At 39.6% G+C, this 15,838-nt stretch overlaps 1 protein-coding gene across 1 annotated transcript in view; it reads left to right on the top strand.

The window, feature by feature from the left end:
* LOC128741022 (putative RNA polymerase II subunit B1 CTD phosphatase RPAP2) overlaps positions 1–4,301 on the top strand; it is a 45,511-nt gene extending 41,210 nt beyond the window's left edge. Inside the window, exon 3 of the mRNA XM_053836597.1 lies at positions 4,247–4,301. Coding sequence (XP_053692572.1) covers positions 4,247–4,301 — 55 coding nt within the window. The remainder of the gene's footprint in view (positions 1–4,246) is intronic.
* Positions 4,302–15,838: the final 11,537 nt, after the last annotated feature.

The raw sequence follows: 15,838 nt of genomic DNA, 5'->3' as shown, positions 1-15,838 counted from the left end.
GCATTGCTGTCCGACGTTTCGTTTAAAAGTTATAAGCAAAAATGTGAAAACTACGGGACACGCGTTTCTCCGGAACTACGCAACCAATTTGAACGATCTTAGTATCAAACGAAAGCTCTTGCTATTACTAAACTTTTTACCAAGTTTTGTTGAAAACGGACAAGCAGTTTAAAAGTTAGCCTTAAAAAATCTATTTTGACTAGGTACAAATGATCGCCTGTTTCTCAGAGTTGGCTGAACCGATTTATGCGCTATTATTCTCATTTGAAAGGTAATATAGCCTAATAGATCACTATTGATTTGTTTTTTGATTGGACGTTTAATTCAAAAGTTATGAACAATCGTATACAATACATTAAAATTTACAATTATTTTCGACTATTTCATCTTAGATAATTTATCTAGTTTAAATTTTTTTGGCATCAAATTAGAGGTTTTATTGCTGCAAATATATCTGCAAAATTTCAGAAGAATTGGTTTTGCCAGTCAAAAGATATTAACCCTTGAACACTCGCGCTAACTTGTGCAACACGGTTGCTCGCGGGGTACAATAGCCCAAAACCAAAAAAATGTGCGCATTAGAGTTTTGACTAGGAAAACCTGGTTTTAGGTTTATCGCACCTTTGGAAGAGTTTCTTGAAATTGCAAGCTCTATCGTCTGGTAGAATTTAAATTTTGATTAATCCCCCTAAAAGTGAAATAAAATGTTTTTCTTCAGTTTCAATATAACACATTGATGTGTTCTGTAAAATTTAAGAGCATATTATTACAAGAAACTTTGCTGAAGACAGTATCCTTCTATCTCTTCAGCGAAGAGAGAAAAATCTTATTTATTTTGTATGAATTTGTAAAATCAGTTTTTTCATTTTAGTTCGTTTTGTAATTGTTGTATGACTTTTTCATGTTGTACAAATAGTAAAAATACACAACTTTACTGAATATAGTATACCTCTATGATTGCTTGTTTAGGAACTGTAGAACTTTGATTATAAAAATATCCTAATTTTGACCCCGAATTACTCGACTATCGACAGACGGATACATTTAAAACATTTTACTTTTGCTGATAGTTTTGTTGCATACAGACACCATTTTTCCATATGGAGAAACGAGAGAAAGTTCCAGCTGGGGCCTATTGCGGTACACCTCACATACTGATTGCTTCGTTTCTGTGGTGTCAGTTTTTGCTGATCTATTTGCCAACAGTTTAAAGTATTAATGCATTGAATAATTATGGTATTTTGCTCATAACAAGTTTATTGAAAAACATACGTTAGTTAAACATCAATTTGTAACTTTATAACAATATGGCATTCTAAAACCTACACGTGTTGTACAAAATACAACAGCGTGAGTAACCGAAGGTTAATAAAAATTGATGAAAACTTTATTGAATCAAATAGAATGGCATAACAGTAAATTATGCATAGTTCAAAACCTTTAAACTAGACCTTTACTACGCAATGTATATGTTAAATAATAATATTTCCTCCTACAACTTACTTTTACTTGCATTTACTCAAATTAGTAACAACTTACTTATACTTTCTCAGCAATTTCATGAAAAAAGGATCTATCAAAATTTATAAGTGCTCCAATTTTGTTCAAATTTTGTAAACTTTTTCAATTTCCAAAAAAATTATGTAAACAGACGCACTACGCAACGTTAACGTAGAAGAAGACCGTATAACAAAGGTTCTTTCACCACTAGGTGGATTAAATCGGGTTTTTTATTTTCAAATGCCATTAATGCATCAACCCAAAAATCATAAAAGTACCAAGAATAATTCAGAAATGTACATCGTTGTATTGCGCATATTGTTATGTTTCCATAATTATGTCCCGGATAAGCCAGTATTCGTTCGGTGCTTGCACCAGCTGTAGTGTAGGTGTAGGTGTAGTGTTAGTTCCAGCTTTGTGTAAAGCATTTAGGGAGCGAGCTGTGATTCTTGTTACGAAAACATGACGTCCTGTCAGCGGTCTGGCTTTCGTTACAGCCAGAGGCTTTTATAGTATTAGATGTTTTTTCATAGTGTTTATTGACCATTCAATCGAATCCACCCGAATAACGATCTCCGTAACATTCGCAACAAACAACGGTCCTTTTCAGGCCCGCCATCTTTTCAACAAGAGATAAGTTTTTGATAACGTTCCGCTTTTGGAACTAATACTGCTATCCTTCTAACTCTAACAGCCTCTACGAGCCGAAACTCGATCATACTACGACTGACTTGCTAGACCAGTGTCGTACCTCGAGGCCCACTAAGAAGCTGATATTTGTAATATATCAGGTTTTAAAGCTAAGGTTGCCTTACATTTTAATGTCAATTTTTTGCCTTTATTAGGTATTGTCATTATATTTATTAGAATTAGACTTTTTATTTGGGATGCTTTCAGCCCTGTTGATGTTGATTTATAACAATTTATTTTGACAATTTAAAATTGATTTTTTTTAAAGTTTGTTTCCTTCCAAATGACGGCTAAAGCTTTTTCAATAGCGTTATAATGTTCCTCAATAAGGCTAAATACTAAAAGGTCAGGAACTTCGTCACAAATATATTGACCCTGCACTATGAAGCGTAACTACGGACTTTCATTCTAACTTCAACTCTGCACCAATGCCTAACGGCAGCTTAAATAATTAACTTCGATCTATATTAACCAAAAAACAATCAACCGTCGCTGGAAGGAAACCTGAATGTGTGAAGCCGTGAGAGAATCAAGTTCCGAGTTCTGCACGACCGCCAGCGAGGCAATAAACTGCAGTACGTAACGAGGTGACGCTCGTTACGCAACGGTACGGTTCGTGCACCCAAAGCGGTCTCATTTACCGCAACACTTAAGACACCGCGCTCCACTGCTCCGTTGCCGACGGTAGGTACCCCAAACCCCATCCAGGCAGGTCTTACACTTGGTGCCCTTCCTCCGTAGCAAACAAATTAAAATAGCTCTCAGCACTTTTATTTTCCAACGGTTCTGCTGCTGCTGAACCAACGACGGTGGCTGCTTTTATCTTCAATCGAAATCAGATAAGCTGCACTGAATTTACATTTGAAATTACTTAAAATGGTCTCGTCTAGATTATATTGTATGGTAATGGAAAACAGTAATAGACAATCTGATTGTGAGTCAGAAGGTAGGTAATTCAGTCGAAATAAAGTAAGCTCACCTCGTAGCATTTTTTGAAAGTTTAAAATAATTTTAAATCAATCACCAACAAAAAGAAATACATTTCGCAAATAAAATACACACTGATGACCGGATGACTGCAACAACACCAGCGTAAATACAAAAACAAGTCACAACTAGGACTCCTGCTGCTAAAGTTGCAATAGGATATGAAAAACAGCCGCTACATTTGCCCGGCCGGACTCTCAACACCACCGGTCAGATCAATAATTGGCGGGCGAAACAATGATCAAAGCGAACCTACCGTCGCGTCGTTAGTTAGAGTTACTCGAATACGTACCGAGCAACCACAAAAAAAGCCCCATTTAAATTAACTCAATAATCAAGAAGAAGTTGGACAAAAACCGAAGCTACGGTTACGCTTTGGGTAAAACGCGCTTTTTGAGGAAAACAAAGTGAGTCGTTGTACCAACAGAATTTTTTTTAATTTTCAAAAATGTGAAACGCCTCATTTCGTTATTACAAATTCCAACAAAAACTGCACCACTGCACTGTCGAGAACCTTTCGATGGTAATCTCCCAGCTCTACCCGCCAAACCACCAAACAGACATACTACAATGAATGAATGTACATATTCGATTGAACAAAATGCTTAATTACAGGGAACTCGCAATATATGTTTTGTACCCCGCCGCAATCGTCACCATCTTCCAGTACCCTCCGCACGTTTCTCCATCTTTCTCGCTCTGGAGCGATTTACAAGCGAAGAAAGAAAACAAATTCTGCATTTCATTGCTGTTTATTAATATTCATACACATAAATTTATCCGCGTTTAGACACTGGCAATCCCTCCTCCCCGTCACTCCGCTTCCACTCCACGGCGCTGCTCCATTCATTCAATGCCAGCTCTTTGTGCATGACTTTTTAGCGCTTTTGTTTTATATCGAAATAAACATAGGTTTTGTTTTAAGACAACCCGCCATCATCGGCGCGCGCGTTTTGTTCAAAGGTGGTACGTTTGATCCTTTCTCCCTTCACTACCACGTGGCTTGGTTGGTGGCGGTGCGACGGCGATGGTGGTCGACATCGTTCGTCGTCTCTTGCTCTTGTTGCAGATCGCAGCAGCAACAACAGCAGCAGCAACAGCCTGCAGCAGCCGCCGAAAACTAGGTCGAGAAGCTGTCAGATAAATTGTTATGAAATTTGCACACAGCGATCGACGCAGTGCGACGGGGGCATATTAGATCGCACTCGCTGCCTGCTTGGATATGGACTGTCAATGGAAGTAGAGCAACAGCGCTTTTTTTCCTACCCCGCTCTCGCACGGGTCTCAACAGATAGAGACGTCTGAAGGTGTTAGATTGTAACAGTAAATTTGAGTTACACGATGCTGCATTAATTTCCGTTTGTTTGTACTTTTTTTTGTCTTAGAAGATACTGTCATTCACTGACGTACTGCGAATTATTTCACAATAGAAGGTTGTTTTACATAAAATATTGCCGTAATTATTTATCAATATCTGCAATATCCACCAATATTTTTCCTTCTACTTCTAGCAGCATAGAGTCGGGTTGGCTCTATGGGGAAAACCGTTCTCATATATTATCTGTCGATTGTATCATATGCTGCTTTGAAATCCACGAAAATATGATTGAACTCTCTACATTTTTGAAGGATAGGTCGGAGAGTGAAAAAGTTCCCATAATACCAGCCTGCTACTGCTCTACGAATTCTCTTGGTATTGGGGATAGACGATGTAATAAAATCTGGGAGAGCTGCCGTGGTAATTACAGTAATCGAGCCGATAGATCTTTTTATAGATGGGACAAAACACACCTTCCGTCCACTCCTCCGGTAGTTTCCCGGTTTTCCCCTCCATCGCTTGTTGGTATTCCTAGTCAAAGCAGTCATTTCGTGTTCCCAGTGTATTTTCACCTAGCATCTGCGGATGCGGTCTCATTGACGGTCAAGCTTATCCTACTTCATCCGTCTTCCAGGGTCGAAGTACCTAGCTTCACAGAGAAAGCTTTTTTGGACAGTGCACGTTTATGGCGCTGTAGTTGAAGAACACTTTCTCGCCTTTGCGACAGATCTGCAGTACTACGATGCCGAACTTTCGGGGTTCTAACTGATCGAGCAGCATCCTGTCGCTACCCATGAAATGTGGCCATCTTCAGTGTCAGTTACTCATTTAATGTCCTTATTTCGACGCCTTTGTCCATACAGAATGTTCGGAGTCGCATTTCCTTGATTGTTCGTAGTAATAGATCTAGATACGTTGCCCTAGGCCACGTTACCGAGTCTCGTGAGGGAGTTACCATATTAGATGTAGTGCCTAGACAACACATTTCTTAATTCCGGATCAGACGCTGTCGTGAGCCGCTCCTAACCTGAAGTACTTGGTTGAGGAATCGTCAAGCCATTACTCAACATCCGCCCGAGTGGCTCCTTCTCTGTCGGTAAACGAAGTATGTTTCTACAGTTAGCTTGATATGGCTGTAGCATAACTCAAATAATACTGCATTAAGGGTACGTTTATCCCTATTGACAATTGTTAGAAAGTATGCTTGAGCTTGTTGTTCAGATACCGTTCAAACAAGTTCTCTCTTGTCTGCTCCCTTATTCCTGCAGCTGCGGCTGCAACCATCAAGGCACATGAATAGATTCACATTAGCCAATCCGTGAGTGCACGTGTCACATGTTTACAGCGTTATATAATAAACACCATGGAAAATAATGCTTATACAATAAATTTCTAAACGCCCGGTTCCCTTTTAAGTCAAATTAACATCGGAGAATATTTTTTAATTTCCAAATACAAGTTCGTCCTCCTTCTGAAACTATAGGGATACCTCGATATAAGACAAATTCCTTAGACATAGTTGGTAACAACAGCAGAGCTAATTTTCCATTCCTAATAGCGGCGCCATGAAGATGTTCATTATATCAAAATAATCCTAAAAATTATAAAAGTATTCTTTTAGCTCAAAGCTCAAAGAATAATAAAGAGTTCAAAAACGTAAACAAACACACACAGAGCAAAATTTTCGACTGCCGGTGCAATTGCAATTACGGTGCGATACAAGACAACTTTTTGAAATTATAAATTGTCCCTATTGTAATGCCTCGTATGTATTCTATTTGGCTATTGGGTCACCAAATGGTATCGAACATCGATTTTTGGCTTCATTAATTCTTTCTTGTTTCAAAAATATGCGTGTTTGAAGTTTTCTTAATTATGAAAACTGATTTCCCATAGACACTCCTTTGGTTTGTGCACAGAAAAAAAAATCATGGTATTTTACAGCCCTTTTGAATCAATTTTACTATTTGGGTTTGGTTTTCTTGCGTATTTATTTGTAATGTCTCTAGAACAGCGTAGTTTTTTAATCGGTTTTCCATAATATCACCATAATTCTAGCTATAACAAGAACAACGGTGTGTACATTTAATGGTTCGTGACGAAAACTGGTAGATTCACGGATCGGGGGTCAACCGGAGCTCAACCCATATGATCATATGACATTTTTAAATACCCCAAAAATGCTAGATTCACCGAAAATTCTGTATGCGCAGTGAATATATGACAAAAGTCTTTATTTAAATTTTATTACTTTAAATTGATCGAAGCTTGGTCATAGTTGGTCATTTATGAAACAAGTTTTATTTTTTTGATATGTTTTAACTCTAGCTCAATACCAATAAATATATTAAAAAACTGGTTTGTCTATTTATCTGAGACAAATGAAAAACAAAGCATTGAATATTAAAATGCACTATTCCTTAAAATTCTATACGTTAAGATTCAACAAAACTATTATTTATTAAGTCGTGAAGCAGAAATCTCATTTACCACAAAAATTACAGGTAACCCAGTCAGTCGTGGCGCAATTCTCGGAATGAACCCTTCTTGATGTTCATCGAACCGCATTCCTCCAATCCGTGAGCTTCGCGCTTTCATTCGACAATGGACCATCCGACCAGCGCAGCGACCGAAGCGAAAGGAATCCGTAATTAAAACGACGTCATCCTTTTGAAGCGCATAATTTGATTTACGTAGCACAATTCGACAGAGCTACGAATTTACGTTCGTCGTGTTCGGATGATGAATCAACGATTGTGTGTCCGTTTTTCTCTGCTGGGGTTGGGGTTGGGGCTGGGGCTGGTCTTGGTACCATTTGTACCAGAGCAATTCGTCCAAAGATTTATGATAAGTACCGATGCATTGCTCAACTAGCCGGGGCGATGCGATTTAGCCTTAGCCAAGGTTACCCGTGCATCGAATTGGTGCGCATTGTGGTGAGTGTTCAAGAAGATGGCTGCTAGATGGGGTTTGATCGAGCGTGTCACGTTCCATCCGGACAAAGAACGCCCGAATATTGCGAGAAGAAAGAGACGGCTTACGTCGGCACTTTGTACTGACAAGAAAAGCGCGCAATTCTGTCACGTTCGTGAAAGTCGTAAATCGTTACGAGAGCAGCCGAATGGTAGCAAAGCAACGAACAACGGTGCGGTGGGTGGTTGGTGCAATAGCATCAACCATCAACAGGATAACGATGTCGTGGCGGCAGACAATTGGATGCTGCTGCTGCTGTTGGACCGTCGCCCGAGCGAGATTCGATTGCGCGAGCTGAAATCAAATTTGAGCTAATTTCGTTTGTTGTCGACTCTTGTCCAGATAAACGTTGCGAAAAAAATCCACAGGAAAACGTGAATTGGGTGCTACAATGATTTGTTACCTTCGAATGCTTGGGGAACAGTCGTTTGCATGTATTCCTGGTGGTGGTAATCCAAAGCGGAAGAAAGTGATTTCAAAGAGATGACGTCGCTCTGAATTTAACCCCTCGCTGGCTCTTTCTTACTTCGTTTCATAAATACACCAAAAGCAGTGACGACGTACCCCGTATTTCCCCTTCCAGGAGTGGATTTGACGTCGTATTCGAATCCAGCTAATGGCGTGTTTTCTCGCTTTTTGTGCGTCGCATCGCATGCTGTTGTCCTTTGGGTTTTTGCATTGTGATGCTGCTGTTCGTCGTCGTACATCAAACCAGTCTCGAGAACCGCTCCCGGTAGGTTGGCTGAGATTGGGAATCTCAAAATGATCGTCTGTTGTCAGGTTTGACTACCTACCAGCCAGTAAGTGGCTGCTGCTGCAAAGATTTCTTCACTTTGACGCTTTACAACCTGAATGATTTTTTCCCACTGGACCAACTGTCTTGATTCGATTTCGTTTGAATTCCGCTTAGTGGTCGCGTGTTCACTGATTCCATCACCGTCGTTTCGTTACAAGTTGAGCAAAAACATGAAAGCGAAAAACATAACCGCTGCAGCTGGGAAGCATCATTTACAGCTTAGTGGTGTTCACTGGTTCGTTCAAAACCACCGTGATGTTTTGTAGTTGCAACAAAATAGCTTAATAATTCAATCCGAGATTAACGATTATGCCTGGCATGTTTCGATGTGTTTATGCTTGTTTGCTGCATGTTTTACTGGAGCCGGTTCGGAGAGAACTTTTATTATTGCTGTTATAATCTATCCCAACCCAAGGATTAATGCAGTCCGATGCAATGGGCACAGGCTGGGAGCGGCTTATTTTATGGCTTATTTCGATATTTTACATACGCTCATGCGTATTTTTCCGGACAATCTAGAAAAATGTCGAACAATATGGAATGAATACGAAAAAAGTCGAATTCCACAACACGGTTTGGTCCTGCATTAAACATGACCGTTTAATTTTTTATTAAGTTAAAAGGTCAGTAGCTGAAACTTGCCGCCTGCCGAACAAACAGAATATCGGATGTAAATTATCCCCCCGGAACAGTTTGATTGAGGCAACGCAGAACGGAAGGGAATCGCCCTTGAGCGGGCCCGGGAGAGCATGTAGCAAGTGTATCCAGACAGTTCGTTGGCGCCACTGAATTACGAAAGAGCGATGCTGCATCGCTGTTGTCTGTTCCTCAGACAGAGCTAGCGCTTTGTCTACGTTTAAAGGATACGCTTTTTTGGCATAGACTTTAATTGCACTGGTTTTTGAATTTTATTGTTGAAACTGAACGAGGAACATGGGGTTCATTGTGATGAACAAAACGAAACGTAATGCTGCACCGTTTTACGATCAAAATTCGAGTTTAATTTTAACGACAAAATGTTTTCTCCTGAAACGGATAAGAAGGCAATGCATAAGTTTAAAACACTGGGGTAGCTAAAAAACAGCTTAAAACGATAATTAAATAGGAAAAGCTGGTAAGGAAAATTCTACTTAAAAATTTAAGAGAAATGTACGATTTTATTGCACAATTTAGAAATTATAAGAAAGATTAGGAATTAATTAATAAAATACTTATTTTAGAAACCCTGAAGAAGTTACAAAACCAAGATTGAAACGTTGGCGCAAAAGAAAACAAAACGACTACTTTATTTATAGACTGAATTAAGCTGTTAATTTCTGTATCTTTTATTATCAATGATTATGGTCGAAAAAGCTCTCAATAATTGGAAGATTACTTACTATACTTTGGTGGCGACGACGGTCCGTTGTCGGTCTTGCGCCGAAAAAAATACAGTCCTGAGCTGCCGTTTTTCAATCCCCTCGACCACCGCACCGTTGAACGCTCATTGTCCTTGACAGCACATGCATCGGGTGCGGGTCTGTCCCGAAGTCTGCGGAGTCTCTTCCTGGTTCTCTGCTGAAAATAGTTTTGGCTATTTTTATCGGGCATTCTGGTCACGTGCCCAGCCCATTGTACTAACTACACTGTATCAACATATTTCTAAATTTAATGCAGCTCGTGGTTCATGCTTTTTCCCCACGCTCCATTTTTCCATCAAGTATTAAGCGCACAATTTTACGCTCAAAAATCCCAAGTACGCGACGATCAGAAATTTTTAGTCTTCATGGTTCATGTCTGTAAAGTCCACCCACGCATGTTTACACAGCAAATAACCACGCTAATAATTTTTCCGTAGAAGTCTAAACAGGTGGTTTCTCGGCAATAATTAAAATTTTGGACGTAAAAACTACGAACGTTAAATCAAACTTCGGACATAAAAAGAGAGGGCGTTAATTGAAATTTTGGACGTGAAAAGAACTGACGATGATCCAAATTTCGGACAAAAAAGAGTACATTAGTTCAAATTTTGGACGTAAACAGAATGACCGTTAATTCAAATTTGTGACGTAAAAGCAACGGACGTTAATTCAAACTTCGGACGTTAAAATAAACTTCGGACAAAGATGAGAGGACGTTAATCCAAATTTTGGACGAAAAAAGAAAGGACGTTAATCTAAATTTCGATTGAAAAAAAAAACGGACGTTAAATCAAATTTCGGACGTAAAAAGAGAGGACGTTAATTCGAATTTTCGACGTAAAAAGAGAGGATTTTGAGGTGAATTTCGTACAAAAAAGAGCCTGGTCAACTGCGCAGCATGTACCGTAGAGAGAATTCCAAGGAATCAAGTGGAACCAGAAAAAATACCTAATTCCATTAAACTCCTTGAAATCAAGGGGAAGGAAGAAAGCGTGAACCTCCCGTACCAAACGTTTCCCATATGCATAGATAATGAATTATTTACATTCGTTGGGAGTATCTTTGCTAATAAAGGTTAAGTGATACTCCGGACCCGCAGGGATGAACTAATGGCATTTAGACCAGAAGCCCAGGCTGCAATTAGCCAAGGATATAGCGCCTTATTTTGCTCTCTGAAAATAGATTAGTTTGCCAAAAATATTAGTTTAAATCATATAATACTTGAAAATAAAGTCATGTGGTTTAATGGTTGCCTAAAACTACATTTGTAAGGTTAGGAACTGAAAACCGCACGACCCCGCACCTCCTAGCTTGGCTACTCAATTATACAAATTAAAGTATTATACAAATTAAGGTATTCCCATTTCATACCCTTAGAGAACGGTTATTCAAATGTTGAACGTAAAAAAACGGGCTTTAAAATAAGAGAACGTTAAAACAAACTTCGGGCAAAAAAGAGAGGACGTTAATACGAATTTCGGACAAAAAAAAAGACTCGTTAATTCAAATTTCCGACAAAAAAGAGAGAAAGTTGATTCAAATATCGGACGAAAAAAGAATGGACGTTAATTCGAATTTTGGACGTGAAAGAAAGACGTTAATCCGAATGTTGATCGTAAAATATTAAAAACGTTACATCTTGGGCTTAGATTTAGACGTTAATTCAAATGTTCAACGTAAAAAAAACGGGTTTTAAAAAGAGAAGACGTTAAAACAAACTTCGGGGAAAGAAGAGACGGTGTTAATTCAAATTTCGGACGTAAAAATGTGGACGTGAAAAGAAATCACGTAAAATGAATGGACGTAAAACGAGATTCTTGTATATATGAATTCCTCTACTGAAGTAATTATCGTTCCTCATCAAGCTTCATTTCGTTACCATTTGGACTTCCATGATCCGTGCCAACAATCATGTTTGCTGTTCGTATGACACTTTCCAAGGCAATATTTTATACTAGGTTAGAGAGTATATCACCTTGCTTAGTCCATCCTATATTACGAAGGCGGCAGAGGGCTCACCTGCTATTCTGATGCATAATTTTGATCCATTCAGCGTTACACGAATCAACTTAACTAATTTCGTCGAAAAATCTCATTCTACCATAGCTTATTTCGTTTGACTGGATCGTACGTCGCCTTAAAATCCATAATCAGATGAGTCTACATGTTTCACTCCAGGAACTTGTCTAGTAATTGACGCAATTACAAAAAATTCTATTTGAAAATTAAAATTGATCCAAATTTATCAAATCATATAAAAGCCAGACAGCTCAAATCCAAATGTCGATATCTCATTTCACCCAATCAAATGAAAATTACATCTCTTCACGATAACCTAATCTTTGAAGCCAACATTCTATCCGGACTGGACAACAATGGAACCATCGTTCGGATAAACGGGCACCGAATGGCTTCTGATGATGATGATGCTGAAATTACAGTTTTGCACTTTTTTTTTCTCTCCGAGCTATCAATATCAATTCAGCGGAAACGCTGCTGCTGCATTCGTCAAGTCACCATCTTATCATACGGGTCACCGTCTTACTACTGGCACTGACTGGGGAAACTATAGAAGGAAAAAGCAAAGCATGTCGGACACAAAGGACGTAGCTAAGTGAGGGGAATCCAATATTCGACGTTCAACGTTTCGTTCTCGATGGCGCTTATCATCAATGGCATCATCTGGTTCGCACTGTTGCGTAGCAAAAACCATTGCAACATGCTACAATAATGTGAAGGAGAGGCAGTCAAGAATAAAACTGTTGGAGTAATACTCCTACTAGTGCTGGTATCTCATCTTTAAGTACCGAACTACAGCGCATTATTTTTCCAATATAAATCGTTATCGTTATTGTTTTGATCGAGCAACTTTATTCAATTGTTTTCCCTTATTTAGAAAAGATCAGTACTGCGTCGATCACAGCGGCGTACAAAGAATTCTGCCTCGTGTCTTCTATCCTGGTCGTGTTGCGGTGTATGTCCATATATAGAGCGAGAGGGACACTGCTATCGAGCAAAACTGCTGCTATGATGACAACATCATACGTCTCCATCGAATCGTTTGCCACAGTGGTCAACCACAATAAGCGATAAAACTACATTCAACAGCCGTACAATATAGCTTTTGATGTGGTACAGTAACAGAAATCAACAGATCTTCGCAAACAAACGACGCAGGTCAAAAAGTTACGATTAATCATTTGGAGAGGCAAAACGATTGGTGGCAATATGGCGCGAACAAAATGATTCAGACTCAGAGATTGCCTGAAAATCCTTTCTAATCTACCGTCAATAATTGACACATTCCTTAAAAAATAGGCCGCATAATGACACTGAAATCTAGTCATTGAAGCAATTACTCCCCAAAGATCAGGGGTTACCTAGAAAAAACCCACATAAGCTCGATAGCAAGTACCACCCACACGCCTGGTTGGCGAACAGCAAAAATGTCCCATAAAACTCCCTCGTGACGAAAAGGGGCTAACTCGAGCGGTATAATCGTGTTACCGACTACCGACAAAGCCGTCCGATTCCGTAAAAGTATTAAGAATGGTCAGAAGGAGCCCGAAGCAGAGTGGAGCTGTCGGTTCTGTCCTGTCCGGTGCACTGCTCCGGGGAGTGTACCGAGTGCGGAAAGATGGCGGAATTCTGAAATTGATTATATTCGACCGGATGGATTTTCTTTCGATGGGGAACGAGGGACCAAGGTGGTGCTCTGCGGTTTCGGGACCAAGCTTCTGATCTCGAAGCAATAAAACACCATACGTTCCGGCTCGGCGAGCGCTGCTGCTGTTGCTGTTGCTGAGATTGCATCTGATATGTAGCAGTAAAATTTGGTTTCTTTTCGGAAAAACCAAGATGGAACGTCCTACTTTGCCTTGACGTGAATATCTCTTTCGGTGTGATTTTAAATTTATTGTTTTTGTGAACCCAACAGTTCAGGATTCTAACTAAGTATGCAGTCATTTTTTAATGAAATTAAGCTCACGGGCAGTTGGTGCTTGACCAACGACACAATTTTAGTAGGGTGGCTTATGATATTCATGACTTTGTAGTGGTAATAAGCAAACAATGTATTTTAGACAATATGTTAAACCTAACAACACTGCGAGGGCTGTTTCTTATTTCAATCAAACATTGATTGGAGCTGTTATGTTTACTGTTTTCTGACACCAATTTAGAACGGTTCTTATAAGATAAAATTGAAAAAAAAAACTGTTAAAACTGGTTAATGCTATTCAGAAGTACATCGACTCAGTACTGACTGTTCCAAGCACCCTAGAACCTAGGACGACTGCAATTTATGGAGGCCTATGAGAAAACTAGGCCTCAATTCCGATTTTAACTGGTCCCCAATATTACCTGTGTTAAAATGACGAGTAACGAACCAAGCTAGTGCTGTTTCAATGACCCTCCATTCATGTAATTCTCAGCTCTTCCCATTTCACGTCTTATCCCACTATGTGGAAATGGAGCGACCGTTATGCATTTTGCTGTTATTTTTCTATAATGTTGCAAATCGAGCGAGAAGTAAACGACGTTCACTCACTCGAACAAGTATGCGAAACATAACCTCCAACGCTTATTCCACTGACGCAAACGTACGACAAACGACTGCCTGGTGCTGTGTGCATACATTCTGCTACTTGCACACTCGTGAGCGCACAGCCTCGTAACGTTTTTCTGCACAATCCGCTCACGAAGCCAACAACTCATGAGCTGTCAACTGCCCGCGAACGCCACACTAGGATGTATGGCTTCAGATTTTGCTTAACTTCTTTTTTTCTTCTCCATCTTACGCCCTCGCTAACACGCGCGGGTAAGAGTGTGGGCCTCGCGACCGAGCTCCGATTGCACTGACGAGCGAAATCGACGAGCGACGAGCGAAAAACAAAATCGAAAGAGACTCGGTTACCATTTTTGCTAACCGTGTTGTTCGAACTTCCACTTCCGTTCTGTGTTATAAGCGTAATCAACAAAGTATTTTCGTCGATTCAAAACTAAAAAAGTAACCGCATGCTGCTTAATTATCCGTGTGAGCCAGCCCAATACAGGACGAGTTGTACTAACTGTCAGTAAAGTAAATAATCACAAAAATATTTCACCCAAATCTTCTGCAAACGTTGCTTGAAAGTATTCACAGTCCATCCATTGGTGCTCCCTGCTTTGCCTAGCATTTAACCCTGTGCATAGAAGTCTAGAGGATTCAAATCAAGCGAAGTGGCAAGTCACTCTTTCGAAGAAATAAAATCCGAAAATTTGTTCTTACATCAAGCCTGTGTAGCTTTCGCCTGGTGAGACGGTGCAGAATGTGGTTTCAAGTATTATGGCGCATTCTTGTAGTGCTTTTTGACGAAGGTTCTTCGAAACTTTATCGACGTAATGTTTAATGTTGATTTTGACGTCAGGTTCAATGAACAGCAATGGAAGCTTCAAAATTTTGGAGAAACATTCCCATACCATCAACCTTTCATTTCAACATTTCACAAACATTTCAGAAGCTTGCAACAGTTAGCTTTGTCCCGAGGAATATCAGAAAGATGTGCTGCATACATCCGATCGTTTTGTTGGTTTTGGTGATTCTCTAGCTGAAACATTTTTTCGTCCGAAAACAATATTTCACAATTTCAGCCAAATCGTTGTGTTTTATGTGGAGTCAATCGAAAATCATTTTTCAAAATATTCTTCATGGTTGACTGCGAAATTTCCAGTTCCATGGCCATCTCACGAGCAGATTGATCTGATTTCCGTCGAATTTGCGTCGTTACTCGTTTGATGGCTTTCGGTGTCCTTACAGTGTGTTTACGGTCAGGTCTGGCGAGTGTTTTCCAAGAACCAGTTTAAAAGCCGCATTCGACCGTGTCGACTACGAAGGTATTACCTCATCATCCGTAGTTTATGCGTCAAAATCGGTCCAGAAGAATCGGATTTATTTCGAAATCTGTCAGGAGTTCCTCAAGGAAGCAATTTAGGATCATTCCTTTTTTTGCTTTCAAAATCAGTACTCCATTTCGAAGCTTATGTCAAATACCACAACCTTTTCTTGGTTGTCTACTCGGTTGGAATGGTAGAAACGGCAGTCAGTTGCCTACTTTTCCAAAAAAGTCTAAGTTGTGACCACAATAGAGCCTGAAACACTGAAAAGGAAAACAAAAACAGGAAAAATTACGTGAA

This window comes from Sabethes cyaneus, chromosome 3, assembly GCF_943734655.1.
Source record: "Sabethes cyaneus chromosome 3, idSabCyanKW18_F2, whole genome shotgun sequence".
NCBI lineage: Eukaryota > Metazoa > Arthropoda > Insecta > Diptera > Culicidae > Sabethes > Sabethes cyaneus.
Note: the sequence above shows the minus strand (reverse complement) of the source record. Positions and strands in the feature narration are given on the sequence as shown.